The 15,761-nt window shown below is 38.3% G+C and overlaps 1 protein-coding gene and 1 non-coding gene across 2 annotated transcripts in view; both read left to right on the top strand.

The window, feature by feature from the left end:
* The window catches only part of ELOVL4 (ELOVL fatty acid elongase 4), a 67,630-nt gene that overhangs the window by 46,967 nt on the left and 4,902 nt on the right, over positions 1–15,761 (top strand). Inside the window, exons 4-5 of the mRNA XM_030555802.1 lie at positions 8,960–9,131; positions 14,735–14,862. Of these exons, the coding sequence (XP_030411662.1) occupies positions 8,960–9,131; positions 14,735–14,862 (300 nt within the window). The remainder of the gene's footprint in view (positions 1–8,959; positions 9,132–14,734; positions 14,863–15,761) is intronic.
* On the top strand, positions 1,833–1,936 carry LOC115649545. The gene has a single exon (XR_003999859.1). It is a non-coding gene; the product is annotated as a U6 spliceosomal RNA (small nuclear RNA).

Here is a 15,761-nt window from a genome sequence, read left to right as displayed (position 1 = left end):
TGTATATGAAGTTCTATGCCCTCATTGCCTTTCCTGAAAATCTGAAAAAATCTTTTCTATTTTGTGTTACATTACGGAATTGAGAAACATTCAGCTAATACCTTACATTGGAACTTTTTTCAAAGAAGGGAAACTACACGTGAGCAGTGTTCCCCTGTTGATGTCTGTCCTGGCAGTGTCTTCTATTTCAATATGCATTTTCTGCTCACATTTTCTCTTGTTGTCTTTTAAGTATATTACTAAACTTGTCTAAATCTGAAACATTTTGTTCTTTCTGTTGCTTTTGCCTTTCCAATTAGTATTTTTACTAGTTTTAAAAACAAGGTGAAATGATTAAATATATGCACAATTTAATGCAAATGTTTGATGTAGCAGGATTTACAGTAAAAAATAGAAATAAAATATGAAGCAGAAGGATCAGGGGATAGGTGGTCATGTAGAAGGGGAAAAGTAAGTACAAAACCAAATGTGAACATTATGAACATTTTAAGGAAGAGTTGACCGTGTCTTTGTGAATCTGTACTGCTTGAGTCTCGTACAGTATACAACAACTTTACATTGCCTTCAGCTGAGAGCAGTTTTCTCTCACGAAGAATAGTCTTTGAGTAATTCAGAGGGATTTTTGGATCAGGCTAAGATATACGGGTTGGCAAATAATAATGTTTTAACCTTTTTTTCTGAAAGAGATAGCAACAAAAAGTGCAATTAGGAAGCATGGTACAATAGCTGAGCTATAGTGTTTGGCACTGTTAGAAAATTTAAGTACATGAGAATCCGCAGGATATTTTATCCCCTCTCCCCAACACAATGGAGGTTTTTTTGTAACCTCTTGTAAGTATAAAGTGAATTTAATTTAGACTGCTAAACTATTCATCATTCATACAGAGGCAAAAAGAGATGAAAGAAGAATCAACTTTTTGCCACATCAGCAGTGTGTCCTGCTTTGCAATTAAATTTAAAGATAAAGACCTGAAATTTTCAAAGGTGCTTCAAAGAGAGAGCGATAACTACAGAAATCCCATTAAAGTTCAACTCCCTTAGGCTCTTTACAGCATTTACAGCATGGTCTTTTCAAAAGTTATGAATTTCCTCTTTAATTCTCATCAACTGAACAAATTCCTCAAATAAATTAAAATTAAGCATCTGTTTTGCTGGATTCCAACCTCCAATTCTCATTTGATCAACAGAGACTGGTTTTATTCTTTCTTTGGGCACATAGTCAGGCTCCTCTAGTCTATTGGGGTTTACAGGGAGCTATAGGTTGAGGAATTTGGGGTCATTTGTTGTGGGGGTAATAAATAGTTTGCAATTTTGAAATGTGCTACTTTTGATGCTAGTTGGCCTGTAGTGTGAAGTGGACTAGGATAGTTATCTTTTGAATAAAGGGTATTTCTCTTTTCTGGCATTTCTAATAAGTGTACAAGTGCCTAGAACTTGAATAGGTATTTTTAATGTAAAATAAACAAAATAATGTAAGTAACTGCAGATTACAAATACATTTTGGATTACAAGATTCTAAACTCTTATAAAACTCCATAAGAAGGAAATGTGAGTTAAAAAAAACAACAACCTCTCCTTCACAGTATATACAGTATATTTATGATCTCATAAAAGATACTCCTGCAAGTCCTCTGTAACCAGTAATTAGAGTTCTTCTGAAGGGAAAGCAGGGAAAAGCGGGATTCCGCTTTAGAACCCTGTGGTGTATTGGGGTTTTTTTGTTTGTTTTTTAATTTCTGCCCTCATACTAAATAAATATCCTTTCAAATGGAATGATAAACATAGTATGTGATACAAAACTATTCAGGCATGAAAGATGTGCGCGCGCGTGCTTGTTTTGGCAGCAAGTATATTAAAATTAGAATGAAATAGGACAAAATTAGCATGGTGCCTGTGCAAGGATGACATGCAAATTCATGAAGCATTACATACTTTCAGATTAAACTACATGATCTAATGGTCTTTTCTGGCCTTTAAACTCTATGAAAATAGGCCCTGTCTATGCTGGGCATTTTCACTTGCATAGCTACGCTGGTGCAAATATCAGTATAGCTGTACTACACCAGTGTAAAATAGGCCTTGTACCAGTGCAGTTTACCCTGGTTTGGATCTGGTGAAAAAACCTACTACTGACAAGGCCTTAGGTTAAAATTGTTCATGTGAACATGAAGTCATCTTTAGAAAAGCTTGCAGTGTGCAGAGGTCATGGAGTTGGATCTGTTCTGACCCCTTAATCTTAGGCAGTAATGTAATCTTTCTGGGCCATCTGGTGTCCTAACAGGCTTAGATTTGACTCATATGAAAGCTCCCAAGGAAGAAATTTTATAATAAGAATAACATTATTGGTTTAAAGAATATTTAGTACTGTATAATGTATATTTTTTTAACTATTTTTATTAATTGAATTATTTCTTTGTTACTCTTTCTGTTGAACTTGATATTAAGAAGCAACTTTATCAAAAATACAACTATCAGTTAGGTCCTACATTTTTGGTACTTTACAAAGCAAGTTTAATGGTGCCTGTCTGTTCTTGATATATTACTTAATTGAACAGAGCATGGACATGCATGCTTTCCTATCCCCATCTCCAAATGGCTGCTTGACCTTGGACAAGCAACTTAATATTTCTTTGTTTCATTTTTTCATCTATAAAAATAGTCCTTAAGAGTATTGGGATAATTAAAGACTTTACAGCACTTGACACCTGTCAACTTCTTTGTAAGTGATAAGTAGTAGCAAAACTGAATTATTTATAGCTGTTGAGCAGAGCATGCAACTGATACTTTCTACTTATGTAGCACCCTTTAAGTGGGGATTTTGAGTTTCTGTTAAAAAAAACAAACAAACAAACAACTGGATAGGCATAGTCCCACTGAGAAATGGGGAACTGGAGGCAAATACCACCCTGGATCTTTCAAATTCTTCATGCCTTACAGGAAGGGAATGTCTTTTAAATAGATTCAGTGTAGTTCAATTGAATTCACCTAACAGGATGTGAATAATCTGCAGGACAGGTAGAATTCTAAGGCTCCTGGACTATAAATATTGAGTGAGCTGTCAAGGTCTTATAGCAACCCTACAGTGTGCTGGGCATAGGAACCAGGTTGTCTGACTACCAGACTTCACTTTTACTTTCACACTATGTAATCCACATTAATCTTCAAACACTGTTTCTTTAAGAGCAGTTACTGTACTACAGTGCCATCAATGGGCGTGAGGCCAAGCCTTGCTGTAGGAGTTAAATATATGACTGCCTGGCCCAGAGGCAGGAGTGCTACTTATTGAGCATTATGTATCTTAAAAATTCTTTTGGCTTGTCCATATATCCGGGAACTCCCAGCTCTGGTGGTCTTCTTTGTTTACTTCTTTCATCTACTCTCCCTCTCCCTCTTATGACAGAAATTACCCAGTTTTGTCTCTGTTCATATAACTAATGAGTCTGCCTCACCTCCCTAGCATCTGCATTGGTTTCAAAATATATGCGGAGATGATGAAGCAGGCATTCAGCAGTTTGGCAACAATAAACTGTGTTGTTACCCTTCTGGGAGCTCACTGATTCTGCAGTGCAGAACTGTAGTTTCTGCTCCTGTGATGCTTTCTCTTCCAACTTTTACTTAACCTGATATGCTCACCTCACTATCCAGGGTGTGACTTGATGGATCCAGAGGCAATTAAGACATCCCCCTTGCTCCTGCTCAGGTTGGGGAGGGAGACATCACCAAGCAGAAACAGCTAGGGCAGTGCTACATATCCTCCTCCTTCCTCCTTCTCCTCTCTACTCTGTTTATGTATTTGAGGGTGAGTGTGCAGCTTCTCTCTCTTTACTTCCACCCCCATGCAGGGGGTTGTCCTACATGGCTTCCATGTAATGGAGCCAAATACACCTACCACCACTGAACAGTGGAGCCATCCTGCCAGGGAGGTGGAGGAAAGGGTCGCTTCTGCTTGCTTTTTACTGCAGGGAGCTCTTGCTTTCTGCTGGCCTACTGCCATTTTGACTCTGTTCCAGGCCTGCCAGGGCCATTTTAATGGACAGGGTCCCCAAAAGACATGGGAGACCTTTAATTATGAGCTTACATATTTCATCTTCCATTTTTTATTTATGTGGCCCTAACACATATATGTATCGTGTGTTTATTACTGTAAGAGCAGGAATTTCTGTTCATGATTTTACATATTTGTTTAATAGCACTGGCAGACCTGTCCCTTGAAAATGATTTGAGCATTTTTGATGTGTGGCCTGACAGGTATTCATCTAAAAACAATGTACTTCAACTACAATTTTAATATGTCAATTAATGTACGTACCTCTGTGTAGGGTGACCAGATGTCCCATTTTTAAGAACATAAGAATGACCATACTGGGTCAGACCAAAGGTCCAGCCAGCCTAGTATCTTGTTTACCGACAATGGCCAATGTCAGGTGCCCCAGAGGGAGTGCATCTAACAGATAATGATCAAGTAATCGCTCTTCTGCCATCCATCACCACCCTCTGACAAACAGAGGCTAGGGACACCATTCCTTACCCATCTTGGCTAATAGCCATTAATGGACTTAACCTCCATGAATTTATCCAGTTCTCTTTTAAACGCTCTTAGAGTCCTAGCCTTCACAACCTCCTCAGGCAAGGAATTCTACTAGTTGACTGTGTACTGTGATCTGGCACACCAATTTAATTCAGAAGGGCAATATCAAAGAGATGTTCTTCAGCATGTGGTGACAGTTAACAAGTTTTTAAGTGCTCGTGGGTTTGGCTTCCATGTCCAGGATGATGTATTAGAATCCGAAAGCATTAGAAATTATTTTGGGATTTTGGAACTGATATCACAATTTGAGTCATTTCTGTCTGACCACCTAGGTATATTTGAACAGAAAGGGAAAATTAAGCCCTCCTATATGTCGTCAGCTGTCTCTGACATTCATTGAATTGATGGGAATGATAATTAAAAATACGATAGCAGCGGAATTATAGCAAGCCAAATATTTTTCTGTAATTGTTGATACAACTCCTGATGTAGTGCATGTAGACCAGCTCACATTCATCTTCTGATTTCTCAGTTCAGAGGGGCATATAATTGTGAAATTCACTGAGTTTCAGCTACCTGAGAACCACACGTGCAAATGGCCAAAGCTGTGGTGGCTATGATAAAAAAAAATAAGTTTTGGATGTGTCTGTCTGCTGTATGATAATACTGCGTTCAGTCGGAGTCAACAGTGTTAACAATTGCTCAGATGCAGTCATTTGAGGGGAGGGGGGTTATGCAGTGACTCTATTCTTTATGGTCTGCCTCAACATATTGATGGAAATCCATTTCCACAACATAAATACTGATACTAACTAGAGATTGTTGACTCAAAAGTCTGTCAGATACTCAGTGGTGTAATTGTGCCGATTCTACCAAGCCATTGTGTCAAAACTATAGCAGTATTCAACAAGCCTTGGAAGATCTTTCAAAAAATATAAATCAATCTCCTGACACTTTATGCAATGTATCTTCAGATGAAAATGGAACAATTGGAGATCGCGTCATGGCACTCTTTTGGACACTGTGCTTCAGCAGTTCAGACTGACCGGCACCCAGCTACAGAAGATGGACATAGATCTAAGTGTTGCTGTTAATGTACTGTCCTCCCTGGAAACATCTGTTGGGATATTATGTGACCAGTTTTGAGGATTTTGAATTCAGTGCAAAGAAAATGCATATGCTACTTCTGAATACAGTATATTCTACTTATTAGCAATCCCTCAGTTGCCACAAAAAAATTCCCATTATCTGGCAGTTGCTAATAAGCGAAAGGCAGGTTTGCAAGGCTGCAGCTAGGGAAGGAATTGCTGGGATGTGCCTTCTGTGGCTTTAGCCCTGCAAACCTTCCTGTGGCAGGTGCTCCGCATGTGCCAGTGTTCCTTCCCTGGCTGCAACCTCATAAATCTGCCAGCAGGTGTAGCCTTTCTTCAAAAAACTATATTATTAATAAGTGGCATGCCATTACCAATATCCAAATCCCATTAATATTAAATTCATTGGGTTGGGATTGGTTCCTGGCAAAATTTTGCTATTAACTGGAAGTTGTTAATATCCGGATCACTAGTAAGTGGAATCTGTTGTACTGTCAACATGAGTTTGTTGTCACTGTAAAAGAAAACCAATTGAGGGTGAGTCTGAAGAGGCAGTAGAGCCAGTACTTGAATGAAGTAATCAGTTTTGCACTGAAACATTTTTTGTTAGAACTGACAAACTTGCAGCTTGTCTGTGTCACAGACTGGATGCTTTCAATGTGCTATATGAGTACTTTGAAGTCCTGTTCAAACTGGGTTCAGTGTATGTCAATGAAGTTCTCAGATATACAGCAGTTTATCCTCAAGACTTGGACCAAAACTTTCTTGACAAACTCTTTCAGTGTCAGTTCTCTGCACAAAATGAAACAAGTTACCATATGCACTGCATCAGCTGCTACTGCACAGTTGTCTGATGTCTACATTTTCTAATGTTGACACTGACCTATGAATTTTTCTCAACCTATCCATGACTAAATGTGAAGGAGAGCAGTCATTTTCAAAGGTGGATAGTATAAAAAAAGAACCGAGATTCACAGTTTGAATACTTTTGAGGGAACAGAGTTGGTCCAAGAAATGAACTTTGCCAACCTAATCACTGACTTTAGTTTGCTTAAATCTCAGGAAAAAAACAGCTGCAAACAAAGGTATGAATTGTTTTGTATAGCTTTTACATTGAGAGAAATGCCCATAGCAATGGTATTTGTTTTTTTCACCTATCGGACACACCATTCACTATGTTACATTATTAATGATAGTGTATGTTTGTTACTGCATTTCAGTTATTTGTGTTTACAATGCATTGCTTTACCTCTATCGCTATTTTTTTGCTGTTATGTCTTTATCAAAAACAAAAATTACTATCTTAGAAATTAGTCTTCAAAGCTTGAAAAATAAGCCTGATTATAATTTGGGTTGTTTATTGAACACAGTGTCAGTATGAAATACTACATTTTTGTGAAATATCAGAGAATTAGAATAGTGTGTATCAGGTCTCTAGAGAGAGCTGTTTTGATATCAATGCCTATTTTTGCTTTTTTGTAAATTGTTTTGGAGAAGAATTGGTAAGACAAAATCTGCGCAAAGTTGGGTAGTAATTCTACATGATCTTGCTCTAGTGAATATTGTTATATCTGAATTCCACTATATTTGGCTGCAGCAGTAGTCTGTACATGAAACCAAATTGCTCTATTTCTGCTTCCTCTGTAGTGAACTAGTTATCTGTTTTCCCTGTCATTCCTTGCATGGAATTGCTAAAGTGTTTTCGTGTTTAAACTGACATGCGATACTGAGCAGGCAACACTTCTGAGGAAACCTATTCACTGTAAATATTAATTGCTACCTAAACCTAATTCTTAATATCGACTATGGTGCATGTTTTGTTCTCTTATTCTGTTAATTCTTTAAATAATGACATGTTTTTCATCGTATCAGGAAGGTTCGAAGTTTTGGGGATTTTTTGATTGTTTTTTCAGGAGGTAACTTAGAATATGTGCCCAAGGCCATGAGAGTTCTTAATCCAGCCCTGAGCCCTGATCTTACTCACCCTTATCTAATGAGTTAGATCTTTTACGATGCCAGAGCTAGAGCAGGGATCAACAACATTTGGCACACAGCCCATCAGGGAAATCCACTGGCAGGCTGGGATGGTTTATTTACCTGCAGCGTCCATAGGTTCGGCCAATTGCAGCTCCCAGCACATCCCTCAGCCCGTGCCGCTTCCCGCAGCCCCCATTGGCCTGGAACGGTGAACCATGGCCAGTGGAAGCTGCGATCAGCTGAACCTGCAGACGCTGCAGGTAAACAAACCATCCCAGCCCGCCAGCGGATTCCCTGATGGGCCGCGTACCAAAGGTTGCCAATCCCTGGGCTAGGGTAATAGTCAAACTTTGTTTGGTGACTGGAAAGAATTTAGCAAAAAAAAACTGGAAAGAAATTAGCAAACTGCTGTGTAGGGTTTTTCACCTTCCATTCAGCATATCTGAGGTCTGGATTTGGACGAGGTAAATTACATTGTCACAACTTTAGCGGGCTCCATGTCCATTGTGGTTGGTGGGTTAAAAAATGGTCAAATGTGAATCCTCTTTAACCCAGTGGGCTGCACAGTCATGAGCTCAGAGCAGTTTGTTGCATGATGATGGGATGTGTCTTGTTCAGTGTATGGCTCCCCTTTTCTCCGTTATCCTGCTCCCTTCCTCCATGAAGAAGATAGGAGAGACTCTGACTTCCAGAGCAGGCCTGAGCATGTAAAGAGGGTATTGCCCTCACTTGTGCCTGTCAGGTTTGTGGAACCAGGCACCATTGGTACTCAGTTGAAATCCACACTGGAACAGCCCAGTTAAGTAGTACTGGGGAATGGTCTCCACTGGTTAAGGATTTTAGTAAAGTTGTGGCCTCTGCATTTAACCATATTGTGGTGTATGTGCCTCCTTGTTTCTGTGTCCATGTCAAATTGTGGTCTGTTTGCATACAGGACTTTCAGTAGCAATCTCTGTAGAAGAGTCTAAGGGAAAGAGGAAGTACATGAGAGATAGTAAACTGCTTTCTCTTTAGAGATGGCTGAATTGTACAATATGGTAGCCTTTATAAAATAGTATATTGAACCCATGTTCAGAAGTTACAAAAAACTACATCCTTGGTTGGAGTAAAATCCAAAGAAGTCTAATGCTCTGATGTTGCCAGATGTTTAATAGTTAAATCATAACTGACTTCTCCTAACCTATGATTCCACTCCTGCTGTACATAACCCAGAATTCAGGGGATTTTTCAGAAATGGAATAGAAACTGCCAAAATTCTAGTCGTATCTTCCATTTCTTCCTCACAGCACATTGATGTAGTTAACCTTAATTTCATTCAATTATTTCTTTAAGAATCATTAGGATCTTTGTTCCTATATTGCAGATAGCTGGTGCTTTATGGTGGTACTTTGTCTCAAAAGGAATTGAGTACTTGGACACAATATTTTTCATCCTGAGGAAGAAATTTAACCAAATCAGTTTCCTTCATGTCTATCACCATTTCACTATGTTCACCTTGTGGTGGATTGGTATCAAGTGGGTTCCAGGAGGACAAGGTGAGTGAACTGTCTTTTTTTCTCTTCAGGCAATATAGATGTAATAGTGAGAATCAGCCTGTTTGGAACTAATAAAGAAACCAGTATTTCATGGAGTTAACTGAATACTATATGATAAGTCTATTCAAACAGCATCGGATCATAGCAGTTACATAGTGTAACTTCCTTCTATGAGAAATGAGGGGGAGGAAGAGAGAACCGAGATGTAGTTTTATGAATTGGAAAACACTTTACTCACAAGTATCAAATGCAAGACTGAGATTCCATTTTTACAAATTCCCTCTTTAAAAAAATTTTCACCTTGCTATATGGAGCAGGCAGATAAATTTGTCTCTCTCACCAGAAGTTGGTCCAATAAAAGATAATTCCTCACCCACCTTGTCTCTCTAATATCCTGGGACCGACACAGCTACAACAACTCTACCTAATCTAACATTTTGCAGCTCCAGAGAACTAGGAATCAGAACTATGGGATAGTTTCTTCTCTGTTACTCCAGTCTAAATCCATTGAAGTTAATGGAGCTATTCTGAATTTTTACTAGAGTAGTTGGCCCTATATCTGAGTTTGGGGTTTGTTTTGTTTTATAATAAAACAAGTATCAAATTCTGAATTACTTATTTGAAGGTTAGCAATAAACCCTTGTCAACCATTTGTAGAAGTTTTATAATTATGCAAATTTATAATTAACGTTCTTTTCTTTTCTGTTCCTATAAATTTCACATCAAGGAACTTTTACTTCCATTGTTATCTCCACACCCTTCTTTTCCTGCATTGTTCCCCTGTGTCATGGCTTGTTTTGCCTTGTCTCTCTCAAATTCTACTGAGGCAGAAGTTGGAAGAAAATGTCCCATTCTGTTTGTAAAGGGCTGTAAAAATAACTAATAAAAATAATTTGCAATTATAATCCATGTAATCCAGACTAAAATTAATCCTTTGTTAAAATATTCATATACTGTATTAAAATGTGTATTGTGGATTTTTTACACACTTATGCACTATATTTACATTTGAATACAAAATGTGAGGTTTATATAAATATTTCAGCCCATGAGGTTAAATCCCCAGTCCAGCCTTAAGGTGAGAGGAATCCTGGGTTCACTGCACTTTCAGTCATTGCTGTTCACTGTACTCATTATGTGAGGTTTGTAGCCATTGAATATGTGCAGTTTGTAGTCCCAACTACCATTTTCCAGTGAACCCCTTACCTTTTAGCCCTTTATAGTTTGATCTTGTAAGTTGCTGAGTGCCCTCAACTCCCATAAACCTAGGGGCCGTTTCAAAGCTCAGCTCAACTCTGTGGTCCAGTTTTTCAGTCTATACAATTCCTGGTTCCAACAGAAGAAATGCAGCAGGTCTGTGTTGCGGCCCTTATGCAGCAACAGAGGCTTGGCATGGGGTCAGGATTTCACCCAATATAAACTAGGATATGTGTCAGGTTGTTACAGATTTCTTTATGTATATCTGTTCCACTGTGTTCTAGCAGATGACATATTGCCTGCATACCAGCAGGTCTAAATTTTGTATCAGAGTACCAATTCACAATAATTCATAACGACAACGAATAGTCATGGGGTCAGGGAAAGAGTGAGAATGATTCTATAGCCTGGTGGTTAGGCCACTCCCCTATGATGTAGGAGACCCAAGTGCAAGTCCCTGCTCCCGGTAACTGTTCATTTCTCCAAAGTAATACATCTTTAACAGGAGAGATTGAGTAAGACTCATGCCATAATATCAGGACACTCTCCTGAGAGATGGGAGAACTAAATTCTAATTCTTTCTGCTTATTAGCCAGACAGGAATTGAACTAGGGTCCCCTACATTCTGAGGGAACAGCCTAACCACTAGGCTACAAGGAAGGCTAACTTCTTTGTCCCCACCCCACTTGCTCTTCCTCAAGACCTGCAAGAGATCATTCACCAGTACCAGCAGCTGCAAAAGTGGCACTGAAGAAGTGGCAGGCATGGATATGCACAGCAAATAGGGAGTGGGCTCAAGCATGTTATTTAATGTTGCTTTGGGGCCCACCCAAAAGACTTTTCGAAGCATCAGCAGGGGGGCAGTAAAAATGTTATAAAAGTGTGTGAGAAGTTTTTCAAAAGTAAAAACTCTTTACATGCTATATTTTGGATGAATCAATTTTTGAAAATTTAAGTTGACAAGTGTCTCTTTAAGGTTGAGGATTTTCAGATGAAACTACAGGGAAATCCTACAGTCTGTGTTGCCAAAAAAAAGTATTACTCTCTTGTAAGGGATATCCTACCCTGCAGAGGAAATTATCATAAGTTCTGGCAAGAAAAGACACCCTCTCCTGCATGACAGTAATCCTTTAGGCAATGTTAGCTGTGTAGCAATGTGTGATTTGGAATCCTAGGCCATCACTACTTTTGCAAATGTATATTATCTTAAAACATGCATGTATTTATTAATGTAGTGCAACCATTAATTTTTTTAAAAGATTGAAGTATATTTACTATCTAAATAATACTTTTCATAGAATCACAGAACTGGAAGGGACCTTGAGAGGTCATCTAGTCCAGTCCCCTGTACTCAAGGCAGGACTAAGTATTATCTAGACCATCCCTGACAGGTGTTTGTCCAACTCGCTCTTAAAAATCCCCAATGGTGGAGATTCACAACCTCCCTAGGCAATTTATTCCAATGCTTAATGACTCTGACAGTTAGGAAGTTTTTCCTAATGTCCAACCTAAATAGCCCTTGCTGCAATTTAAGCCCATTGCTTCTTGTTCTATCCTCAGAAGTTAAGAAGAACAATTTTTCTCCCTCCTCCTTGTAACAATCTTTTATGTACTTGAAAACTGTTATCATGTCCCCTCTCAGTCTTCTCTTCTCCAGACTAAATAAACCCAATTTTTTCAATCTTCCCTCATAGGTCATGTTTTCTAGACCTTTAATAATTTTTGTTGGCTCTTTTCTGGACTTTCTCCAATTTGTCCACATCTTTCCTGAGATGTGGCACCCAGAATTGGACACAATACTCCAGTTGAGGCCTAATCAGCATGGAGTAGAGCAGAAGAATTACTTCTCATGTCTTATTTACAGAAGTCCTGCTAATACATCCCAGAACGATGTTTGCTTTTTTTGCAACAGTGTTACACTGTTGACTCATATTTAGCTTGTGATCCACTGTGACACCCAGATCCCTTTCCGCAGTACTCCTTCCTGGGCAGTCATTTCCCATTTTGTATGTGTGCAACTGATTGTTCCTTCCTAAGTGGAGTACTTTGTATTTGTCCTTATTGAATTTCATCCTATTTACTTCAGACCATTTCTCCAGTTTGTCCAGGTCATTTTGAATTTTAATCCTATCCTCCAAAGCACTTGCAACCCCTCTCAGCTTGATATCGTCTGCAAACTTTGTAAGTGTACTCTCTATGCCAGTATTTAAATCATTGATGAAGATACTGAACAGAATCAGACCCAGAACTGATCCCTGCAGGACCCCACTCATTATGCCCTTCCAGCATGACTGTGAACCACTGACAACTACTCTCTGGGAACAGGTTTCCAACTAGTTTTGCCACCACCTTATAGTAGCTCCATCTAGGTTGTAATTGTTTATGAAAAGGTCCTGTGAGACAGTATCAAAAGCCTTACTAAAGTCAAGATATACCACATCTACCGCTCCCCCCTATCTACAAGGCTTGTTACTCTGTCAAAGAAAGCTATCAGGTTGGTTTGACACGACTTGTTCTTGACAAATCCATGCTGACTGTTATTTATCACCTTATTATAATCTACATTTTTGCAAATTAATTGCTTAATTATTTGCTCTGTTCTCTTTCTGGGTACAGAAGTTAAGTTGACTGGTCTGTAATTCCCCGGGTTGTCTTTATTTCCCTTTTTATAGGTGGGGACTATATTTGCCCCTTTCCAGTCTTCTGGAATCTCTCCAGTCTTCCATGACTTTTCAAAGATAATTGTTAATGGCTCAGATGTCTCCTCAGTCAGCTCCTTGAGTATTCTAGGATAAATTTTATCAGGCCCTGGTGATTTGAAGACATCTAACTTGTCTAAGTAATGTTTGACTTGCTCTCTCCCTATTTTAGACTCTGATCCTACCTCATTTTCACTGGCATTCATTATGTTAGACGTCCAATTGCCACCAGCCTTCTTGGTGAAAACCGAAACAAAGAAATTATTAAGCACTCTGCCATTTCCACATTTTCTGTTGTCGTCTTTCCTCCCTCGTTGAGTAACGGACCTACTCTGTTCTTGGTCTTCCTCTTGCTTCTAATATATTTGTAGAATGTTTTTTCTTTTTTTTTTCTTTTATGTCCCTAGCTAGTTTGATCTCGTTTTGTGCTTTGACTTTTCAAATTTTGTCCCTACATACTTATTTGTTTATATTCATTCTTTGTAATGTGACCGAGTTTCCACTTTTTGTAAGACTCTTTTTTGAGTTTTAGATCTTCTGGTTAACCCAGGGTGGTCTCTTGCCATACTTCTGATCTTTCCTATGCAGTAGAATAGTTTGCTCTTGTGCCCTTAATAGTGTCTCTTTGAAAAACTGCCAACTGTCTTCAATTGTTTTTCCCCTTAGATTTGCTTCCCATGGGATTTTACCTATCAACTCCCTGAGTTTGCTAAAATCTGCCTTCTTGAAATCCATTGTCTTTTATTGTGCTGTTCTCCCTTCTACCATTCCTTAGAATCATGAACTCTACCATTTCATGATCACTTTCACCCAAGTTGCCTTCTACTTTCAAATTCTCAACCAGTTTGTCCCTATTTGTCAAAATCAAATTGAGAATAGCCTCTCCTGCTGTTGCATCCTATCAAACAGTGCTTTCTACTGAAAAGTTTTCAGGCCAAGATTTTCAAGAGTGAGTGCCTAAAGTTTGACATTCAAGTTCATATTTTAAGGGCTTGTCTACACATGTTCCTAATGAACTCCATATTTGCGGTGCTACTTCTGGTTAGGTTAACCCACAAGAACAAAGCACTCTTATTCTGAAATAAGAGTATCCACACATGGAGTTAATTGGGAACAATGCCATCGATACTCAAGTGTAAGTGGTTCTGGTTTTTCAGGAGACTGTAATTCATTGATGTTAATGGATGTTGCTGGGTGCTCAGTTGTTTTGAAAATGATTCTATGTATTTGGGTGCCTAATTTTAGGCATCCATAGATGGCAATATTAGCCTAAATGTAAAGAATTATTAAATGTTAAGGGCAATCCTGAAATATCAGTGCTATTATTTTAACATTCTTTTATTTTTTTAACAATGGATTGTTAAAAGTGGTGTATTGCATGTTGCAAATACCCATATAACCTTGCTCATGTGAGTAGTCCCATTGAAGTCAATGGGACTACTCACATGACCAAATTACTTAATTTTGATACATGTTTATAGGCTCAAGACTACATAGTCAAACCTGTCTAACGGACAAAAGATGTGAATTTCATCTTAAGTTCCGTTTTTATGCATATTACTATTTAGTGCTGACAATACATAGAAGATTGTAAGTACAAAATGTGCCAATTTTATTTTTACTGTGTAATACAAAAAAAGTAAAGATAACTTTTTGGTTTTCATGTTTAAAAATAACACTATATGGATATTTTTTATATCTGGACAGCTTTTTTTGGAGCCCAAATGAATTCTTTTATTCATGTTGTTATGTACATGTACTACGGATTAGCTGCCTGTGGCCCTAAATTGCAGAAATATCTGTGGTGGAAACGATACTTGACCATATTACAATTGGTAAGTAAAATCTCTCTCTAAATTTGCTCTGTCTGTCTGTCTGTGTGTCTCTCTCTCTGTGTCAAATGAAACATGTACTAGCTAAGCATGAGGCTGGATGTCTGTCATTTATTCACAGATCAGGTCAGAAGCTGATGTATTTTTAGAAGTGCAATGGACTTTTGAAATAATTACACATAAAATTGCTCTTTGATTATTCTTTAAAACAGTCAAAATATGCAATTAGCCAATAATAGTAATTAAACTGTTGTTTTGCTTTTGCAAAATAATCAAATCAGTATTACTTTGATTATAGCAGCATGACAGAAATAATGAACACCTGATTACCAGAAGGCAGTTATACTGTGAAACTATTCTGTGCCCTTAACGTAATCATTTATTTCAAAGGAAAAGACAATCACTGTAAAGTTTGATATTTAATCTTATTATTTACACAGCAGCACCTGCTAATGCAGACTGTAGTTAAGGGTCTGATGATGTTTCCATTAGTTCTTTTTACATTTTTAAATTTTAATGTTAGTGAAACAGCTTTGGAGATTGAAGCATGTATTTCAAACCTCAGAGCAGGTGCAACACACAGAGTGATGATCATTTCCTAATGGTGCCCTACTGAGCTGTTTCAGCTCTGAACTACCAGGGATCTCCTCTAAGGGGAGAAAGCCTCCAGGTCTATTCATTTCCTGGGTTCTCAGACTGTCAACAAGAGTGTCCTTTGGTTCCAGCTGTGAATTATAGGTTTTGTGTTGAACAAAAATCCATAATGTGCTAGAATGAGTCCACTTACTCTTTCCACATGAACTACCAAACAGCAGCCAAGAGGTATTTACTTGCAATCACTGTTGGACTGTGGCATATAATGGGGTAAGCGATAAGCAGTCACTCCCGTTTTTATTTTTTAA

The sequence above is a fragment of the Gopherus evgoodei genome, chromosome 3 (assembly GCF_007399415.2).
Source record: "Gopherus evgoodei ecotype Sinaloan lineage chromosome 3, rGopEvg1_v1.p, whole genome shotgun sequence".
Classification (NCBI taxonomy): domain Eukaryota; kingdom Metazoa; phylum Chordata; order Testudines; family Testudinidae; genus Gopherus; species Gopherus evgoodei.
The sequence above is the reverse complement of the archived record's forward strand: the minus strand, read 5'-3'. Positions and strand labels throughout refer to the sequence as shown.